The following is a 20,918-nucleotide window of genomic DNA, read 5'->3' on the forward strand; positions in this document are numbered from 1 at the left end:
CCGTGTCTCCTCCTCTCCCCGTGTCTACTCCCCTCCCCTTGTCTCTTCTCCACCGTGCGTCGTGTGGGCCCCCCGACACTTTCAAACTAAACCGGACGTAACACCACTGACACCGCGACATCGAATTCCCGGACCCCCTCAAAGCGCGGGGTCCGGGGCGGTCGCCCCGATTCGCCTGCACCCAAGGGTACGGCGATGCCCCTGGTGGTGGTATTGTTGTTGAAGGTGGTTGTTATTTTTTAGAGGCGGCGTTGTTGCCGCGGCTCTGTCGAGGGGACTTGGCTCAACTCTCAGTGGCCACCATGACTCAGCGCCGACTCAGCATCGGGCGACCTGCGCTGTTGTGCAGTCCACACGCGCAGACGGTGAGCGAGAGAGCGAGAATGATAGAGAGAAAGAGAGCGAGAATGAGAGAAAGAGAGAGAGAGCGAGAATGATAGAAAGAAAGAGAGAGCGAGCGAGAATGATAGAAAGAGAGAGAGAGCGAGCGAGAATTAGAGAGAGAGCGAGCATGAGAGAGAGAGAGAACGAGAATGAGAGAAAGAGAGCGAGAGAGCGAGAATGAGAGAAAGAGAGAGAGATTGAGCATGAGAAAGAGTGTGGAGTGCGGAAGAGAGCGAGCATGAGAGAGAGTGCGATGGAGATGGAGAGCGTGATGGAGTGTAAGCGAGAGAGAGAGCCCCTCTCTCCATGCCAAGCAAACTAAACACTAAACTAAAATATTTTTTGTTTTACCAGGCAAGGCCCGACCTAGCTTCAAATGAAATCCCAATGAAGTGGCTTCTCATGTGGACATTTAGAGCAGCCAAAAATTATTAAACGCATGTGGAGGGAAAATCGGAGGACCCAGAGAAAAATCCACACGTCCACGGGGCGAGAGACATGCAAACTCCAAATATACAGCAGCAGGCATCAGGGTCGGGATCAAACCCACGACTTTCTGTATACCAGGCGAGGTAGTTAACATCTCGCCACTCACAACGAGCATCGGCACCGTGCTCGTCTCCTATTTACAACCCTCGCTCCACTGCCGGACATTACACGTTCCTACGGCAAGGGGTGCGAGCCTCTCTCTCGCGCAACCACCGTTGGCCTCCACACAAAGTGGTACATATTTTATGAGCCCCCCCTCAAAAGGGATGGTGGGTCGAGTCAACCTGGCCAGGCTCTGCTTGCGGTTCTCCACAATCGCGCCCGGCATGCCGAAGCCTCTCGTCCACACCTCTACGTTTCATCGGCGGCATGGGCCACCACAACCTCTTGATCTAAACTAAAAACTAAACTTTTTTTTATTTTACTAGGTAAGTTCCCACTGAGCTGTGTAGCTCTTTGTCAGAAGCGAATTGGCGATCACAAATGATAGCTCAAAGAAGTGGGCTCATCATTTGGAAATTTATAGCAGCCAAATACTCTAAACATTTTTATTGTTTTATAAATATTTTATTATTTCATTGTTTCCCTTTAACGTCACTTTACCGAAAGAGCTAAGAATATGAATTACTGCAGTCACGAAAGCTTTAAATCAAAACTCTAAACATTGTTGATTCTAAATGTGAAGGAAAGAACCGGAGGACCCGGAGAAAAATCCACGCGACCACAGGGAGAGAGATATGCAAACTCCAAATATCCAGGCATCAGAGTCAGGATCGAACCCACTAGCTTTTGTATAACAGGAGAGGTAGTTGACATCTAAACACGTGACCTTGCTTGAACTGACCGTGTCTGCCTCTGCGTGCTGGACGTGCGTTTGCCCGTGCGAAGGTGTGTGTGGTGTGGCCGGCAAGCGGTGTGCCCACGGGCCGCATACGGTTGCAGCCTCGCGCCCTCGCCAGCCTGCGCATCACCCCTGGACAGGAGGTCTGCGTGCAGCCAATCACGCGGCCCATGCTGCCCGCCCAGCTCCTGGAACTCGTGACGAGGTTTGAAGCTTGCGCTGCGCACTTCGCTTGGGAACATGGATTTGCAGTCTTGTTCTATAACGCCGCGTGTGGTTTTCATAACGCGAATTTTATATAACACGATGAATGTATCAGGGAACACATTTTTTGTATAACCCGGATGTGAATTGGATATTACGCGCGAGTAGGAATAAACATATTCTTGGTTCTTTTGGTAAAGTCATGTAGAAGGGAAACAATAAAATCATTAAAAAATAATTACTTTTTTTAATTCTTTTATTGTTTCCCTTCTACATGACTTTACCGAAAGAACCAAGAATATGAATCCCTGCAGTCACGAAAGCTTTAAATCAAAATTTAGGAATAAACAGTTTTTCCTTTATAGTATCACACAAGGCGAGATACTGCTGGATGCTTCTAGATGCTACCCACACGCCTCAGTCTTTGTTCAGCCTGCGTATGCATCTCACGTGTTATCAAGGACTGTGCTTTACCCTATATATTTATTATAACGTGATTTTTACACACGGTGATCTTCAGGATCGCAACTACCACCGCATTATAGGGGAACACTTATTTCTAAATTACATCCTGGATGGTTTTAGAACACCACCGCCACGTGTCTCTGTCCAGTCCTGCTGGAACGTATATTGTACAGCTTAGTAAATCACAACATAAAACAAAATATCCTTGTAAATACAACGAGAAACAACAATAGCCCCTCCATCTCCGGGTGTACCAAACGACCGACGATGCCAGTGCTCGTTTCCCGCGTCGGTAACAATGACGGCAGCGACGACGGCGTTTGCCGTTTTTCGTTCACCCCGTTCGGTCACTGCAGCGGTGTTAACCGCGCTTGTGACGCTTCCATCATCATCGCGGACGTCCCCATCATGCGTAGGTAATGGTGGGATAATGAGTTTGGGGCTTCCCATAATGCTTGCAAATAAAAGCCTTTGTTTTTTTCGGTCCAATTGCGCAACTCTGTTTGTCGCATCGCCACGAGTACCGGAGAAAACGCGTCTCCTCGTCGAACTCCGCTCAGACCGGTCCATAGCTATACTTCACACTATCGCACCGCACTGTTGCTGTTCCAGTTTTGCAAGCTCGTGTGACTATCGTCATTTCAGTGTGTTTAAGCAAAACTAAAATGAACTTGTCAGAATATATTTAAAATTGAGGAGGGTCCTGCCCAGTTTTCTTCCAAAAGGGGTCGACGATTGCTGCATGGGATGTCCAGTGAAATAACTGTGCTGGTAATTTTTCTTATTTGGAAACTGTGGACCACGACGCCGGCACACAATGGCCCACTCCTCTCCGAATGACGTCACGGCATCTTTAACGTCCACCGTGAACCCCGAGGGCGCGTAGTGTTGTATCCTTAACACACCCGCAGCATGAACCGGAGCCACCTGCCACATCTGAATTGTGAACCTCTGGAACGAGCGATGAACGTGCTGGCGCCGTGCTGCATCGCCTCTCCCGTAGCGTCGAGGGAGGCGCGTGGCTGGGCTCATGCGTCTGCGTGAACTCGCTTTGTTCTCAGGCACGGCGAGCACCACGCGAAGCTGCCTGCCGACTTGCCCCACTTCATCATGCAGCACTTTGGTAAACGCGCTGATCCTCCACACACCATTCATCCTTCACCGTAAGGGTCATCAGTGCAACCATTAATGTGTGTTCACTTGAAGAGCAAAGGTTATTTCACTTTACGGTGATGTGATGTTTGATCTCGACGCCGACGCCTGTATATTTGGAGTTTGCATGTTCTCCCGATGGTCGCATGGATTTTTCTCCGGGTCCTCTGGTTTTTTCCCTCCACATTTAGAATCAACCTACGTTTACAGTATTTGGTTTGTCATAAAATTTCCACGTGATAAGCAACTTCATTGAGCTATCATTTGTGATAGCCAGGTCGCTTCTGAAAAAGAGCTATGTAGCTCAGTGGTCCTTACCTGGTGAAATAAAATAAAAATAGTGTAATAGTTTAGTTTATTTTAAATTGTTAATATCGGCATACTGGTAATCGGCGCCTCGAATCGAGAAACCTGGAATGCATCCGGTCTCCTCAGGTCCTGGACGCTCAGCAGGGCTGAGCTTGGCAGGGGGTGTTGGGAGACCACCGGTGCCACCTTCACACTCACTGTGTCTGACGACTGGATGCAGGGGAATCTGAATGCGAGGATTCCTTCTCCCCCGCCTGCCTAAAAGGCCCCTGGCCATTTTCTCCCCAAAGCACGTGGGATGGAGTGAGTGGTGGGGTAGAAGGTCAAGACTTGGGCCATGTTTGGCTGTGTGTGTGTGTGTCTTTGTCAGTTAATTGTTTATAATTATATTTATAACTAGCGGGAAGTACCCGGCGTTGCCCGGGGGAAAAATATATTTCAAAACTTGTCTTCTCTTAAAAACATAAGATATACATACACAAATACGAAGCTATTGTGAAAGCCCAGCATTTCATTTGTCAACAAAATTACGAGGTCGAAAAAGTAATAGAAATTGGGGGGTAAATAGTTGATCTAAAAGGCTTCCAAAAATTGTCGACCCCACCCCCCCAAAACATTTTTTGACCCCCCAGTAGGCATCTATACCTACATATCCTACATACAATAGAGTGAGTAGTATCTAGTGACTATATAGTAGTATCTGGCTCTACAGTAGTATTTGCTGACTCTGTAGTTGTATCTACTGACTCTAGTAGTATCTACTGAGTAGAGTAGTATCTGCTGACTGCAGCAGTATCTACTGACAGTAGTAGTATCTACTGAGAGTAGTATCTACTGACTCTACAGTAGTATCTAAGACCCTATAGTAGTATCTACTGAACATAGTAGTAACTTCATAATAAAGGTTTTTGGGTTAGATCTCGTTATTTATAAATGTGTCGTAACCCTCCACCACCAGACACAGCCAAACAGTAAAAAACGTGTCATGTTTACAAAGGACAAATAGTTCACTACTTTAGCCCACCGGTGTGTTGAAGAGTGAATCAACATAATTTAAAATTTGAGTACGACGTTTCGCTGGTAATTACATCCAGCTTCATCGGGCAATTCGCCAGAATGGTAAAGCCCTCACTTGCTCCCGGTCTTAAATAGAGCAGCAGGGTGACGTCATCATTTAACGTAGTAACTACTAACTCTATAGTAGTATCTGCTTACTCTGTAGTCGTATCTACTGACTCTGCAGCAGTATATACTGACTGTAGTGGTATCTACTGACTGTAGTATTATCTACTGGCTCTATAGTAGTATCTACCGGCTCTATAGTAGTATCTACCGACTCTACGGTAGTATCTACCGACTCTATAGTAGTAACTACTGACTCTGCAGTAGTATCTAATGACTATAGTAGTATCTACTGACTGTAGTAGTATTTCCTGACCGTAGTAGTATCTGCTGACAGTAGTAGTATCCACTAACTATACAGTAGTATCTCCTGACTATAGTAGTATCTACTGACCGTAGTAGTATCTACTGACTGTATAGTAGTGTCTGACTAGCAGTATTTACTGCCCTTAGTGGTATCTACTAACTGTAGTAGTATCTACTGACTCTACAGTAGTATCTGCCGGCTATAGTAGTATCAACCAACTCTATAGTAGTAAATACCGACTCTACAGTAGTATCTAATGACTATAGTAGTATCTACTGGATCAATAGTCGTATCTATTGACTCTATAGTAGTATCCACTGACTATAATAGTAACTACTAACGCTACAGTAGTATTTGCTGACTCTATAATAGTATCTACTGACCGTAGTATTATCTACTGACTGTATAGTAGTATCTACTGACTGTAGCAGTATTTATTGACAGTAGTATAAACTGACTGTATAGTAGTATCTACTGACTGTAGCAGTATTTACTGACCGTAGTGGTATCTACTGACTGCAGTAGTATCTACTGACTCAGTAGTAGTATCAGCCGACTCCATAGTAATATCAAGCAACTCTGTAGTAGTAAATACTGACTCTACAGTAGTATATAATGACGATAGTGTCTACTGAATCTATAGTCGTATCTATTGACTCTAAAGTATCAATTGACTAGTAGTCACTATTAACTTTATAGTAGTATCTGCTGACTATAGCAGTATCTACTGACTCTACAGTAGCATGTACTGACTCTGCAATAGTAACTCCTGACTTTTCAGTAGTATCTAGCGACTCTATAGTCGTAATTACTGACTCTATAATAGTATATATCGACTCTATAGCAGTAGCTACTAACTACAGTAGTATATACTGACTAAAGTAATATCTACTAACTCTATAGTAGTATCTACTGACTTGATAGTATCTACTATCACTACAGTAGTATATACTGACTGTAGTAGTATCTACTATCACTACAGTAGTATATACTGACTGTAGTAGTATCTACTATCACTACAGTAGTATATACTGGCTGTAGTAGTATCTAATATCACTACAGTAGTATATACTGACTGTAGTAGTGTTTACTATCACTACAGTAGTATATACTGACTGTAGTAGTATCTACTATCACTACAGTAGTATATACTAACTATAGTAGTAGCTACTATCACTACAGTAGTATATACTGACTGTAGTAGTATATACTGACTAGTGGTATATACTATCACTATAATAGTATATACTGACTGTAGTATCTACTATCACTACAGTAGTATATACTGACTACAGTAGTATCTATATTTACTCTATAGTAGTATCTACTGACTCTATATCAATATATACTAACTCTACGGTGACTGCAGGAATTCATATTCTTGGATCTTTCGGTAAAGTTATGTAGATAGGTTCAAAGAAAATAACAAAAAACTACGACGTTTCGATCGCAACACAAGTGGTCGTCTTCAGGAAAAGTGGGGTTAGCTTCCAAGGCAAACTGTTTATAAGGGTTTGAAGCTTTTGTGACTGCAGGAATCCATACTCTCTGGTTATTTCGGTAAAGTCACTTAGATAGAAAAAGTAATAAAAGAACACGACGTTTTGGTCGCAACACAAGCGTCTGTCATCAGGTGAGAAATAATGATCTGCTGTTGTGGCTTTATGTAGGCACGGGGGGGGGGGGGGGGGCGGGGGAGGGGGGGTTGGGGTTTTGTAGAGTCGTATTGGTTCTACCATGTTTAAAGTCCGTGTGTTCGCGAACCCGGTCTGAGACATGTCGCTTCGTTTCACCAATGTAACTGCTGCCACAGACACAACTCAGCTTATAGACACCAGGACATTGCATGTCCGGAATAGCATCCTTCACCATTGGGATCAAATCACGGATTTTGTGTACTGTATTGAACTGAACTTGGATCTTGTGTTTGTTCAAGATTTTGGAAAACCTTTTGGTGACCCCTGCTATGTATGGCAAGGTGATGGTTGTGCGGTCAGAATATCCATTCCTCCTGAGAGCCTGGCGTACGTGCTCAAGCTCACTGGCTAGGTGGTGCTGGTCGGAGATGCAACGAGCCCTATGGTGTAGTGTTTTGATGAGGGAGTTCTTCTGGGCTGGATGGTGGTGGGAGTCAGGCTTTAGATAGGAATCCGTGTGGGTGGCTTTACTATAGACAGTGTCCCAACGAGCCATCAGGTCTTACAATAACAAAATTCAGGACCTACTTAATGACGGTAGCTATACCAAAATTAAAAGAGATCCCACCAACCGCCTCGTTACAAAAAACAACAATATCACTGATTCAACATCTTTGATCGAACCAACCAAGCGGTTTTCCTTACAAACCTCTGCTGCTAGACCACCCAGATTGTAATGCTTACCAAAAATCCATAAAGAAGGGACACCCCTTCCTATCGTCTCCACCATTGACTCACCCACCTACAAACTGGCTCAATTTCTGTCTGTACAACCATTCACTGGTAAGACCACCTCAGCTGTACTCAACTCAGCTCACTTGGTATCGTGAATTAAGGACATCTCACTCTCTCCAGGTGATTTGCTTGTTAGTTCGATGTGGTCTCTTTGTTTACCAAAGTTCCTGTGCTTGACACCATTGCAATCATTGAAGATTTGGTCCAACAAGGACCGAATGCTGATGTATCAGCCCTGATGTGACACTGCCTCACCAACACTTACTTCACCTGGAATGGAATATTCTACAAACAAGTTGAAGGTACCCCAATGGGTTCTCCCTTATCTCCAGTTGTAGCCAATGTTTTCATGGAAAAATTTGAGACAGATGCCATCCAGGCATCCACTCTAGGTCCGTCCATGTGGAAGAGGTACGTAGATGACACGTTCGTCATCTGGCCACATGGCTGACCAGTTCTGAACCAATTCCTCAACCACATCAGTTCCATACACCCAGCCATCAAATTCACCATGGAGGTGGAAAAGGATGGCAAGTTACCATTCTTGAATGTTTTAATCGAAAAGAGACCAGATGGCTCAATGGGACACTGTATACAGGAAAGCCACCCATATGGATGCCTACCTAAAACCTGACTCCCACCACCATCCATCCCAGAAGAATTCACTCATCAAAACTCTACACCATAGAGCTCCATGTATTTCCGACTGTCATCACCTAGCCAGTGAACTGTAACACGTACACCAAGCTCTCAAGATGAATGGCTATTCAGACTACACAATCCGTAAAGCTATCACCCCAACCATTGGGAAAGAACCATCTGAGGACCCAATCAAAACCATCACCTTGCCATACATAGCAGGGGTCACTAAAAATGTTTCCAAAATCATGAGCAACCAAAATCCAGGTTCGATTTAACACAGTACACAAAATTCGTGATCTGATCCCATCTGTGAAGGATGTGATCCCTGATATGCAATACCCCGGCGTCTACAAACTAAGCTGTGTCTGCGGCAGTAGTTACATTGGGAAAACTAAGCGACATGTCTCGGACCGTGTTCGTGAACATAAGGCAGATCTGAAACCCGGTAGGACCAATATCTCGGCTGTGGCTGATCATTGTTTTAATACGGTGGGCTCACACGAAATTGACTTCTCTAAGACGAAGGTACTTTGCAAGCCACTGGCTATCAACAAATATTTGTTCATGAAATCATCCATATATATAGACACAGACACAATTTCAACCGAGAAGATGGGTACAAACTGAGGAATCATTGGAAGGACGTTATCAACCAGTTTATGTCATAATTGGCTATGATGTTCCCATCCTACCACCTTCCGATGTTAGTTGTGCTTTACGCCCATTTCAAACTTGCGCTTTCACAGTCACTTCGCCTTGGTTGTGGCTCTCTACCTACTCTACAGTAGTATCTACAGACTCTAGTCGTATATACCGACTCTATAATAGTATACAGTAAAACCTTGGATTGCGAGTAACTTGGTCTGCAAGTGTTTTGCAAGACGAGCAAAATTTTTAAATAAATATTAATTTGATAAACGAGCGAGGGTCTTGCAATACAAGTAGTACGTATACGCTTTGTCTGCCGAGCGTCACGTGATCACAACTGATATACGAGTGCTTTGATATATGAGTGCTTTGGATTACAAACACGTTTCCGGAACGAATTATGCTCGCAATCCAAGGTTTTACTGTATATCGACTCTATAATAGTACTAACTACTAACTTCACAAAGTGCCGCGATGAGGCCTCGTCCCGTGCAGAGCCTCTGGCCTCTCCTAGCTTGCCCAGCCGGCCGAGGTGGCGCCTTTGCCGGCTGGGGCTGGACTGCTATCCCCCGCCCCACCATCCCCCCGCCCTCTCCACAGTAGTAGTAGCATCTACCGACTCTATAGTAGTAAGTGCACACAATGGGGTGGGGGGGGGGAGAAAAGGACATCATACTGTAAATAATTTACCTCAGCGAATGATAATCCCCTCCCCGTCCCCAACGATTACGTGTGTGTTGCTAGGGCAACCACCACGAGTCGACGTTCTCGCGCATGCGCATAGGCGTGCTTTGGAGCCGCCCTCTGCTTATAAAAGGAATTCATTGTTAATTTAACTACTTTAAAGTTGACGGATGAGAAATACGAATAGCGCTTTTTCGTCCCGGGGCATATCGCGTGGTATGTGTACTTTTTTATACGTAAGCCCCACAGTTTGTCAGCTAAAAACGTCACAAGGTACCCGCGGCAGACAGACAGACACACAGACAAAAATTACTTTTATAGATAAGATAATTCATTTTAATAGGTTTTAAAAAATTATGCCGCCCATTTATTTATTTAATTAAGAGTTACGTTAATGTAAGTGAACTGTGAGGTTATAATGTCATTGTGTGTATCTGTGCAGGAGTGTGTGTACACCTAGCCTGGCCTGTCTTTGTATGTGAGTGACAGTATCTTTGTGTCTGTATCTATGTGTATCGCTGTGTTTATGCCTTTGTGTTTTTATGAGTGTGTGAGGGGGTGGTAACTCCTCTACCTACTTACCTTACCAATTAACCATGGTGAAACCCTCTTCCTGATGCTATGAGGTAATTGGCGAGGTTCAGGACTGTGGCTCATGCAGCTTCCATATCTGCGTTGGGTACGCGGCTGGCCACCTCTGATTAGGACGGTTGGCTTTGTATGGTGGGAAAGAAGTTCAGCATACAAACTGTACATATAGACATCCCCAGACACCTTGGCTGATGGAGGAGGTGTTTCAGCTAATTGAAAGAAACCAGTAGGCCCACTCCCACCGCCTTTGCTCGACGCTTCGGAAAGCTGTGCAGCACTGAAAATGAATGAACGATGGTCGCGGGTGGCTGAGGAGATGGTAAGTGCCCCGGTAGCGCACAGTTAGAAATCACTCTTTACCTCAAAAAGGTAATTTGCAGCGCCACACCCCTACTACCATCCTGAAGGGATAGAACGCTGATCCGATCTCCGACCCTCGGGAACAGGTTTGCTGAGGATTATTTCTGTGAGGTCTTTTGGGGGTTAGGGGAAAACACTCGGATCAAATAAAAACCATGGGACAAGGTTGACCCTGCTGGGGCAAACTCTACCTCAAATATTGGAGGAGGTCGCCGCTGATTGTGAGTGGCTTGCTGATGTGTTGAGGAAGTGCAACATGCAATCCAGAGCCTGACACCAGATAAAGGGCCGGGTAGAGATTGTCCCCCCAAGCAAGCTGCTGAGGGAGGCTGGCGTTTGTGTGCAAACTCCTTGAAAGATCTGGACAAAGTCCCTTCAGTGAGCTGCTCATGCAACCGATGCTGCGTTGACTGGGTTATGTAGACCACATGCCCAGCTACCGCATGCAGGATAGATGGGGCTAAATAATGGTGGCACGGGCTAGAGGAGAGATGGACTGATGTGGAACAGAAGGATTTGGAGCTGATTGGACTTGCCGATGACTGGTACCAGCGGTGACAAGATCGGCTTCTGTGGAGGAGACTCACGAAGGACTGCTTTTTATGTTTAGTTTGTTGTCCTTCCCCCCCACCCCCACCTCTGAATTAGCATGGTTGGCTACGTACGGTGCGAAAGAATTTCAACATACACACTATGGGCAGTTGGAAGCAGTCACCCTCCAGGAACAATGGAGGGTGGTGGAGTGACACAACAATGAGGGGAGCGCCGTGCAGCAAAACACAGCAAGTTGGCACAGTGGGGAGCACAGGTGGAGCCTGTGGCATTTCAGAAAGTTAACCCACAGTATCTGGGTCTGTCCGGTGATCTCCTGCCAGCGAGCCTTTGACACCTGGCCTCAAAAGTGCTCCTAGCCTGGCACAAGCGCCGTGGCGATATCACCGCCACTTGTGTGTGTCTGTGTATGTTCTTGTGAGCGTAAGCTGTAAGGCAGGACTAGGTTGTGTGGTGGGGGCAGTATAAGCCTTTGGGGATGAACCCAAGCAGAGCCTCTAGGGAGACTTCACCGTGCAGATGTCACGAACATTTCCCAGTCATAATGTAAATAACAGTTTTGTTGATATTTTCACAGTATTATATATTTGCAGTAATTAAAAAATATATAGCTTTTTCATTAAACGTTAAAATGCCTATCGCTGTAAGCGAGAGAACATTGAGCACTCTGTGTAAAAAACTGCATTGCATTGGCCTAAGAGCTGCTCATTGTCGGGAGTTTGACTTTTGTTCCATTTGTGCCGCGGTTGTCTCCTGTCGCTTGGAAGAAGGAAAAGTGCTCCTGCCCCGAAACGCGTTGAGCTTCAACTACTTTGGGCGACCTTACGACCTGCAGGTGGTGGCCGTCCGGGGACAAGGTGGTGGCGCGGAGAAGGATGTTGCCCCGAACTACCCCAGTTGTTTTGAAGCGGAGCCCAGAGGGAGCAATTCAAGTGGCCGTAGTCCCCCACTGCAACAGGAAGTCCCAGTTACCGGCGTGCCAGGGCCTGTGAACGCGTCTTCGGAAAGAGAAGAAGGGGTCCCTGCTTCAGATGAAAATGCGTTTGAAAGAAACATATGCGCACGTCTTATGGACATGGCATTGCAAACGTCGCCGGAAACCTCGTGGTCGCCCGACAGCAAAGCAGACGCTGCTCATCCTCCGCCGGGCTCCGATGCGTCGCCGCCACCTCGCCAAGACGCCGCTTTGGACGTCGTGAAAACCGCGCCGTGCTTCTGCGTGAAGTTCCATGTGGGGGATCTCTTCTGCATCTCGAAGGGAACGCGTGTCAAGGTGGAGTTGGGCAATGCGCCAAGCACAACGGTGCCCCAGCAGCAGCAGCGGCCGGTGACGTATGCGGACATCGGAGGCTTGGGCCCGCAGCTGCAGGCGATAAGAGAAGACATCGAGCTGCCCCTCCTGCATCCGGAGGTGTTCACGCAGCTGGGTGAGAGGCAGCCCAGCACCGTGTCTTCCAAACCGCAGGCACCGCGTTAACTCGCCGACGCTCGTTTTAGCTTTCAAACTTGCGCGGCCCCCGAATCCGCGAATTGAGATTCCAACAATCTGTCGTTCCTTGCTTAATCAAAAAAATAAAACCCGAGCTGGTTCGCCGCTCCATGAAAGGGAGCCTCTCTTTTATTTGAGCAGTTTATTTGCCGATGCTGCTGCGATGGTAGCAGTGGCGCATGAGCGCAAATGACAAATGAACTCAACACGTTTGTCCTTATCGCACTGCTCCCTTAAAAAAAGAAAACGTAGAGAATTGGCAATGTGTTTATTTCTCGAGCAACGCTCCGTCTCGACACAGTGCAAAGGCCAGAGAGGTCGAGCGATTGATTGATTATATGATTATTGAAACAGTTCCTCACCCTGGGCGTCAAGCTTATAATTTCGTGACCCGACTCACTCAGACACGCGACCCTTTCCTGGCCTCACGAGTTCCCACCCGATTATGTGCAACCCACGCGTGGAGAAGCAGATAGTGCGTCACGCATCGTGCTCACGTCGCCACTGTGGCTCGCGCAGGCGTGTGTCCGCCCCGCGGGGTCATCCTGCATGGCTCCCCTGGGACCGGCAAGACGATGATCGCCCGAGCCGTGGCCCACGAGACGCGCGCTCATTTCTACCTCATCAATGGACCCGAAATCTTCAATCGGTACGAACGTGCGCTCCATGTTTATGGACGTTCTTCCACGCAGACTGGCGCCCGCGAGACCAGCGGGCCCCTGCATAAACGCGCACAAGACTGCGGCGTATTTTGTGGATTAATCGAAATTAACCACGTTCAGAAATGCCTTGCTGTTACAGCCCCTTGTGCGGCACAATGTGGTGTGGCGCGTGCGGTGTGCAGTCTCACAATTTCTCTCAACAGGTTTTATGGAGAGAGCGAGGCCCGACTGAGGAAGGTGTTTCAGGAGGCTTCCATGAAGTATGTGGAGCGTGCATCTCCCCGCATCGCCGTGTGCACACACACACCCGGAGCCGGCGGACTTCCGCGATGCCACGAGTGTTCGTCCCGTGCTGCACAAGCTGATGAGCCCGTGCGGCCCCTTTCACTGACAAAGCCCCCCGCATGTGATTGACGTTTTCCGCGGCATTTCTCTGTTGTGATTCTTTTGACCGAGAAAGTAAAACGTAATCGCCACAGTAGTAGCGGGAACCTGATTTACCTGCGTAGGTTTGCGGTTAACGTTTAGCCTAATTAATTTTTCCGACGTTGCTAGTTAGACTGCTGTGTTGGCGGCTGCGATGAGATGAAGGCTGAGCCGGGCGTTGTTGCTGCTCGTTGCTGCGCTGCCCTTGTTGCTACTGCGTTGTTGCTCCGCTGTTGCTGCTGCACTATTGCTGCTGCCGCGTTGTTGCGGCGTTATTGCTGCTGCGCTGTCGCCTTGTTGCTCCGTTGCTCCATTTTTTCTGCATTGCTGCTGCGTTTTTGCTGCTGAATTGTTGTTGCTGCATTGCTGCTGCTGTTGCGTTACTTTGCTGCTGCTGCTGCTGCGCTGTGTGGTGCAGCCCCCCAGCTCTGGTGTTCATCGACGAGCTCGACGCGCTGTGCCCCGCGCGCGGCGATGGTGGCGGAGGAGGGGACGACGTGGGGAGACGCGTCGTGGCCACGTTGCTCACCCTCATGGATGGACTCGGCTCGGTGAGGAGTTTGTTCAACTTGCTATGTTGACTATGCGTTAAAACACTGTTAGATGTAGGGGGGAAGGAGGCACACGATCTTATTATTTAAGTTTATTACTTATATTCTGTACGATGGCACTGATTATTTTGTCTTGTGTTGTTCGAAGAGTTTAGCGATGGGCGTATGCCAGTTCACTAGTACTGCTTCACGCAAGCCTGACCCTGCTGATGAGACGCCGAACGTTCAAACCGCTCCAGTTTGCTTATGTTGAAGCAATGCTGCTGAATTTACACACTCCCAGGAATCTGTGTGGTTGATGGTATGTGTAAAATGTACAGTTATTTTTGTACAATCCCTCATCAACCAGCAGGGTTAGGGTCCTGGAAAGGGCCACAGTAGGCAAATCCGTGGTTGTAAAAGTATAGGGGGTCTATAGGATTAGGGGAACCTCGGTCACGGTCAGACTCCTCATAGCTGAACTAAGTTGCCTGTTTATTCACTAAACACCGAATAAAATACAGTACATTACACAATAACAATAAAACAAATGAACATTACTTTACATTTAATATTAACAATGATGATGTCGATGACAGTGAGATGATGGGGGAGGGGCTACTTAGAATGGGGAGGGGCTGAGCCCATCCTCCCCCTCTTCCTCCGGGTCATCAATGACAGATGAATGGGGGCAGGTGTATGCGTACATCATTGGAATAGAATCGTAAGAAAACATAAAATAAAATAATTCCCATAAGGCCATGCAGGAGGGCATGTGGCACAGTTTGGCACCAGTTGTGACAGCACTACGCTTCTCTAAATAAAAAAACATTCTTTAAAAACGGTGATCCGCTTGCACATTCCGAGATTTAGCGGTGAGCGGGACCCACACCCTGCAACTTGCAGATGGCTCGGAACGGGAAGAGGTTATTTTGAATGTGGTTGCGATGTGACGTGGTCTATGCGTGAATGCATTGCATAGACCACGGGTAGCGAGGTGGCATGGAGGAGAACCATGTAACTGCGTGTTACGGACCCCCCCGTGTGTGTTATGGATTCATAGACTAACGGCAGCAGGCAATGACGTCACGCAATACAATGATGTCATGCTGTGATGCAATGAGTTTATGGACACGTCACGTGACTTCCTTGACACCGTGCTTACCCGTGGATACTCAACATTTCCAGGCCGCGGTTGGTAAATTGGTATACAGATAGTAAACCGTCTGTGTGCATGAATCCGCGGTTGTAAAGTCCACGCTTGGCGAGGGATTGATGTGCATGGAGACAGGTATGTGAAGGAGGCGTGTTGCCTACTTTAGTTTGCTACTTGTATAGAGATTTGCATTGGTTTACGTGGCCTTGGCAAGTGGAGGCACACACAAGCCTCTCGTAACATAGTATACGCCAAATACTACAGTTGGGAAAGACAAACACTTCATAAAAATAAACTAAACTTAACGCATGTCTGTGTTTATCAGTCTTTGGTTCTTTCGGTACAGTCACAAAGAAAGAAAAATGAATTAAATAATAGAATACGACGTTTCGATTGCAACACAAGCAATCGTTATCAGGTAAGAATTCATGAGAAAATAAACCTAGTCAACTTAGAAATCCAATGCAATACAACACAGAGAGTCGGCTAACATAACAGTCAACACCCTCCCCGGTTGATTACGTTCTTCCAAAGATTGCTAAATTTGAGAGAGAGACAAAACACAGACACAGAGACACACAGACAGACACACAAGCAGAGAGAGACAACACAGAGACACAGAGAGAGACACACACATAGACACACAGAGACCTGTATGTCTCCATGTCTGTGTTTTGTGAGGTGCTGACTGTTGTGTTGGCCTACTCTCTGTGTTGTATTGCATTGTATTTCTAAGTTCACTAGGTTTGTTTTCTCATTAATTCTTACCTGATGACGGTTGCTTGTGTTGCAATCGAAACATCGTATTCTATTATTTAATTTATTTTCTTTCTACATGGCTCTACCAAAAGAACCAAAGAGTAATTATTGCAGTCACGAAAGCTTCAAATAAAGTTTGTGTTTATCAGGTTTAAACATTTCCTTGTATTCATCATTAGCCATGCTAGATGAAGGGCTTCCACAGCTGTTGCTGCCACCTCTCACGATGTGTGATGCACCTCATTTTAAATTGGTCCATCTCCTCGGCGGCCGTTTTCTCTAAACTCGTCCATTCCTTGGCCGCCGCCGCCCCATCATTATTATTCTGGACCGCCGTCGTCGTCCCACCGTCCCTTCTGGCGACGTTGGCCTCAACGAGCCTAGCGGGACTCCTCTTTGCCGTGCGTCGCTGCGCAAATTTCTCGAGTGCTTTAAACGAACATCCCCCGCGCGTCGCGAAGGAGCGCAGCCGCGGGCAGCTGCTCGTACTGGCCGCCACCAACCGCCTCCATGCCATCGACCCGGCTCTGCGCCGCCCGGGACGCTTCGACCGTGAGCTGGAGGTGCCGCCGCCCGACGCCACGGGCCGCCGGGCCATCTTGGAACGGCTCCTGGGGCGGCCGGGGCTGCCGCATGTGGTGACGGGCCCGGAGGTTGCGGCGCTGGCGCGCGCCACTCACGCCTACACCGGCGCCGACCTGATGGCGCTACTCAAGGAAGGAGGTGGGGGCGCATGCACCAGCACCGTGCGGAGAGAGAGAGCGAGCGAGCGTTGGGGCGCACATTGCCGAGCGTAGGCTCCCCAAAAGGCTAAAAAAACGTCGAGCGGCCGCCAACAAAAAAAGTGCCGTCAACAAAAAAAGTGCCGTCAAATTTGTAAAGAGATAAAGAGGGTGCAAAGCGTTTCTTGAATTGAGCAACGTTGTGATAATCATAAGGGTTTGGCGGGTGGGGGGAAGAGATGATGGGAGGGAATTCCTAGGTGGAGAAGTGCAAGGGAAGAACGGAATGAGAACTCGCTGTGACCTGCAGTGTGGTGAGTGGGTGAGTGATTTGCAGTGTTATTGTGACCCGCAGTGTGGTGAGTGGGTGAGCGAGTGGGTGAGTGATTTGCAGTGTTATTGTGACCTGTAGTGTGGTGAGTGGGTGAGTGATTTGTAGTGTTATTGTGACCTGTAGTGTGGTGAGTGGGTGAGTGATTTGTAGTGTTATTGTGACCTGTAGTGTGGTGAGTGGGTGAGTGATTTGCAGTGTTATTGTGACCTGTAGTGTGGTGAGTGGGTGAGTGATTTGCAGTGTTATTGTGACCTGTAGTGTGGTGAGTGGGTGAGCGAGTGGGTGAGTGGATGAGTTGTAACCTGCAGTGTGGTGAGTAGGTGAGTAAGTGTGTTGTTGTGACGGGCGTGGTGCTGGCCACCCACCCCCTCGTGTACCGTTCCGGCCTTCATAGGTGCTCGCTAACAGCACTTGCCCCGACAGTCTGTTAAGGCTATATGGGGGATCTTTGTCTTTGTTGTGACCTGTAGTGTGGTGGTTGTATAACATGTGGATGAGACGAAACACTCTGGTGTGCCATTAAACACTTGGTTTAAATGTTGACCTTGCAATATTTGGTGAAGGTGGTCGTACATTTGCATTTACGCTGCACGATTTTCAGTAAATTTGATCAACATTCGATTAGGTTCACTGTACACAGTGAAGGCATTGCTCTGTGCGTCACTTGTAACTCCTGTGGGCAATGATGGTATATTCTAAAGTACATTTTAAAAGCCATTGCAGTTTCAAATTTTAACTGCTGTGTGTATTATTTACATGCACACACGTGAACACATCTACAGCGCGTGTATGTGTGTGTCATTCTCTAGACTCGATCTCTCGAAAATCGTGTCCTCAAGTGTCTGGCTGTTTTAATGGTGGTGAGATGTTAACTACCTCGCCTCGTCTACAGGAGATCGTAGCGTCGATCCCGACCCTAACGCCTGCTTATCTGGAGTTTGCATGTTCTCTCTCCCCGTGGTCCCATGGAGTCTTCTCCGGGTCGTCCGGTTTTTACCCTCCACATTTATAAACGTGCTTAAACAGTATTTGGCTGCTATACATTTCCATGTGATAAGCCACTTTGTCGAGCTATCTTTTGTGATGGCCAGGTCACTTCTGTAAAAAGAGCCACATAGCTCAGTGAGGCCTTACCTGACAAAATAAAAAAAACATCGGTTTGGTTTTTGACTGCGGCACGGGTTTCCCCATCGTCCGCCGATCTCTGCACCCGGGCAGTGATGTTGATGCCCATTGCCGTGCCACGAAAATAAATAAAATCCATCCCTCCACATAAAAAAATGTAAGTATATATTACACATCCCATCAGCCACACGGCCCTGGCTGTGTGTGCAACATTTCAGCAGTGAGTCCAACTGAGTCGCAGATGTAATCTTAGGAGCAACACTATTTATTTACACCACAGTACGTAACATAACACAATCTACACTCGGGTCTTGAATGCCCATCTAACAACGCTACGGCAGAACTAGACACTGTTCGCTATCCCGGTCCGGACCACAAACGGGGTCCCGGACTGTGTGGCTAGAGGCTTCTTCTCCCCGACGTGGATCTTTTTCACACTGGCACACGAAGAACCCCGAACTCCTTACGGGGCCCTCGTTATATGCTCCCGGGCTGGGGCTGGCTCCGCCCTTCGCCCCGTCCACCTTCCAGGTCTCTCGAGCTCTTTCTCGAAGGTTCCCGATAGCTCCTTTGGACCACGTGACCGCCCCACGGTCACCGTCCACCGGTGGCCCCCCTCCTATATCATCGGGTCACGTGTCAGCAGGTCAACCAGCGTATCATGCCCCAAGGTAACCCTGGCTGGCTGACGCTCCCTCTCGCTCCCTCACCGGGAGCCCGCACCGCACACTGCTCGCGGTGCCTTCGCGCTAACCAGCGCTCACCAAAGCTCCGCTAGGGCTGGTACTACACCCCATAACCCAGGCTGCCCGTAATGACAACACATTACCCGCCGTGGCTTTGTAAGCCCCGGCACCATACAGTGACAAGCACAGTCACTACACAAGCATTCTGGAGAACTGCCAGATATTTTATAGGCAAGGGCCCTTTCTGTTAGATGTTGTGTCCTAGTTTTAGCTGAACTTTATAATACACAACACAGGAAACAGTTGTGTTGCTGTGCAGAATAGAAGTAGTAAGCTTTCCGTATTGCAAAGCCAATGGCAGGCAAGAACAAGGCTATGAACGATGAGGAGGTAGGAGAACACGGACAGTTTCTGACTTGGTTCTAAACGACACGATCACCAAGCCTTAGGGAGGCAACCTGATTATTGGTAGCACCACCTGAATGATTGTATTAAGATTACGAGCACCATCACGTAATATGGAGCATTGAAGGTGTGGGGGGGGGGTGAAAAATAAAGAAGAGGCCACATTATCTGACACAATCATCTCGAGCACGCTGAAGAAAATCTGAGATCGGAAAGTGAGTGAAGGTGTTGAGCCAAACGGAGACTGCACACAACTCTGTAGAACCGTGAAGGAAAGACTTGAGAGAAATTACGGAACTAAAGACGAACGTGATTGGGAAGGCGTGACAACGGAATGGGAGCATGAACGTGGTAGCAAGAAAGTTGACGATTAGGAAAATCTCAAACGGTCACCCCAGGTGAGCAAGGATGGCCCATAGGTGCGTGATGAATCGGCATCGTGGACCTCGAGGAGGGTGGCTTCTATTCGGAGCGTTGGGGAAAAAAAACATTGGGATGCGGCGCCCGAGTTGGCGCATTTGTGTGTGTGGTGGGAGTGTGTTTTTGTGTGTGTGGTGGGTGTGTGTTTTTGTGTGTGTGGTGGGTGTGTGTTTTTGTGTGTGTGGTGGGTGTGTGTTTTGTGTGTGGTGGGTGTGTGTTTGTGTGTGTGGTGTGTGTGTTTTTGTGTGTGTGGTGGGAGTGTGTTTTTGTGTGTGTGGTGGGTGTGTGTTTTTGTGTGTGTGGTGGGTGTGTGTTTTTGTGTGTGTGGTGGGTGTGTGTTTTTGTGTGTGTGGTGGGTGTGTGTTTTTGTGTGTGTGGTGGGTGTGTGTTTTTGTGTGTGTGGTGGGTGTGTGTTTTTGTGTGTGTGGTGGGTGTGTGTTTTTGTGTGTATGGTGGGTGTGTGTTTTTGTGTGTGTGGTGGGTGTGTGTTTTTGTGTGTGTGGTGGGTGTGTGTTTTTGTGTGTGTGGTGGGTGTGTGTTTTTGTGTGTGTGGTGGGTGTGTGTTTTTGTGTGTGTGGTGGGTGTGTGTTTTTGTGTGTGTGGTGGGTGTGTGTTTTTGTGTGTGTGGTGGGTGTGTGTTTTTGTGTGTGTGGTGGGAGTGTGTTTTTGTGTGTGTGGTGGGTGTGTGTTTTTGTGTGTGTGGTGGGTGTGTGTTTTTGTGTGTGTGGTGGGTGTGTGTTTTTGTGTGTGTGGTGGGTGTGTGTTTTTGTGTGTGTGGTGGGTGTGTGTTTTTGTGTGTGGTGGGTGTGTGTTTTTGTGTGTGTGGTGGGTGTGTGTTTTTGTGTGTATGGTGGGTGTGTGTTTTTGTGTGTGTGGTGGGTGTGTGTTTTTGTGTGTGTGGTGGGTGTGTGTGTTTTGTGTGTGTGGTGGGTGTGTGTTTTTGTGTGTGGTGGGTGTGTGTTTTTGTGTGTGTGGTAGGTGTGTGTTTTTGTGTGTGTGGTGGGTGTGTGTTTTTGTGTGTG

At 47.6% G+C, this 20,918-nt stretch overlaps 1 protein-coding gene across 1 annotated transcript in view; it reads left to right on the plus strand.

The window, feature by feature from the left end:
- Positions 1-20,918, plus strand: part of AFG2A (AAA ATPase AFG2A) — a 32,593-nt gene that overhangs the window by 802 nt on the left and 10,873 nt on the right. The window contains exons 2-9 of the mRNA XM_076068682.1: positions 244-365; positions 1,762-1,919; positions 3,445-3,506; positions 11,950-12,609; positions 13,191-13,320; positions 13,537-13,593; positions 14,178-14,310; positions 16,666-16,927. Coding sequence (XP_075924797.1) covers positions 244-365; positions 1,762-1,919; positions 3,445-3,506; positions 11,950-12,609; positions 13,191-13,320; positions 13,537-13,593; positions 14,178-14,310; positions 16,666-16,927 — 1,584 coding nt within the window. The remainder of the gene's footprint in view (positions 1-243; positions 366-1,761; positions 1,920-3,444; positions 3,507-11,949; positions 12,610-13,190; positions 13,321-13,536; positions 13,594-14,177; positions 14,311-16,665; positions 16,928-20,918) is intronic.

This window comes from Petromyzon marinus, chromosome 22 (assembly GCF_048934315.1).
Source record: "Petromyzon marinus isolate PM22_M1 ecotype Great Lakes invasive population chromosome 22, UKy_Petmar_22M1.pri1.0, whole genome shotgun sequence".
NCBI classification, from domain to species: Eukaryota; Metazoa; Chordata; class Hyperoartia; order Petromyzontiformes; family Petromyzontidae; genus Petromyzon; species Petromyzon marinus.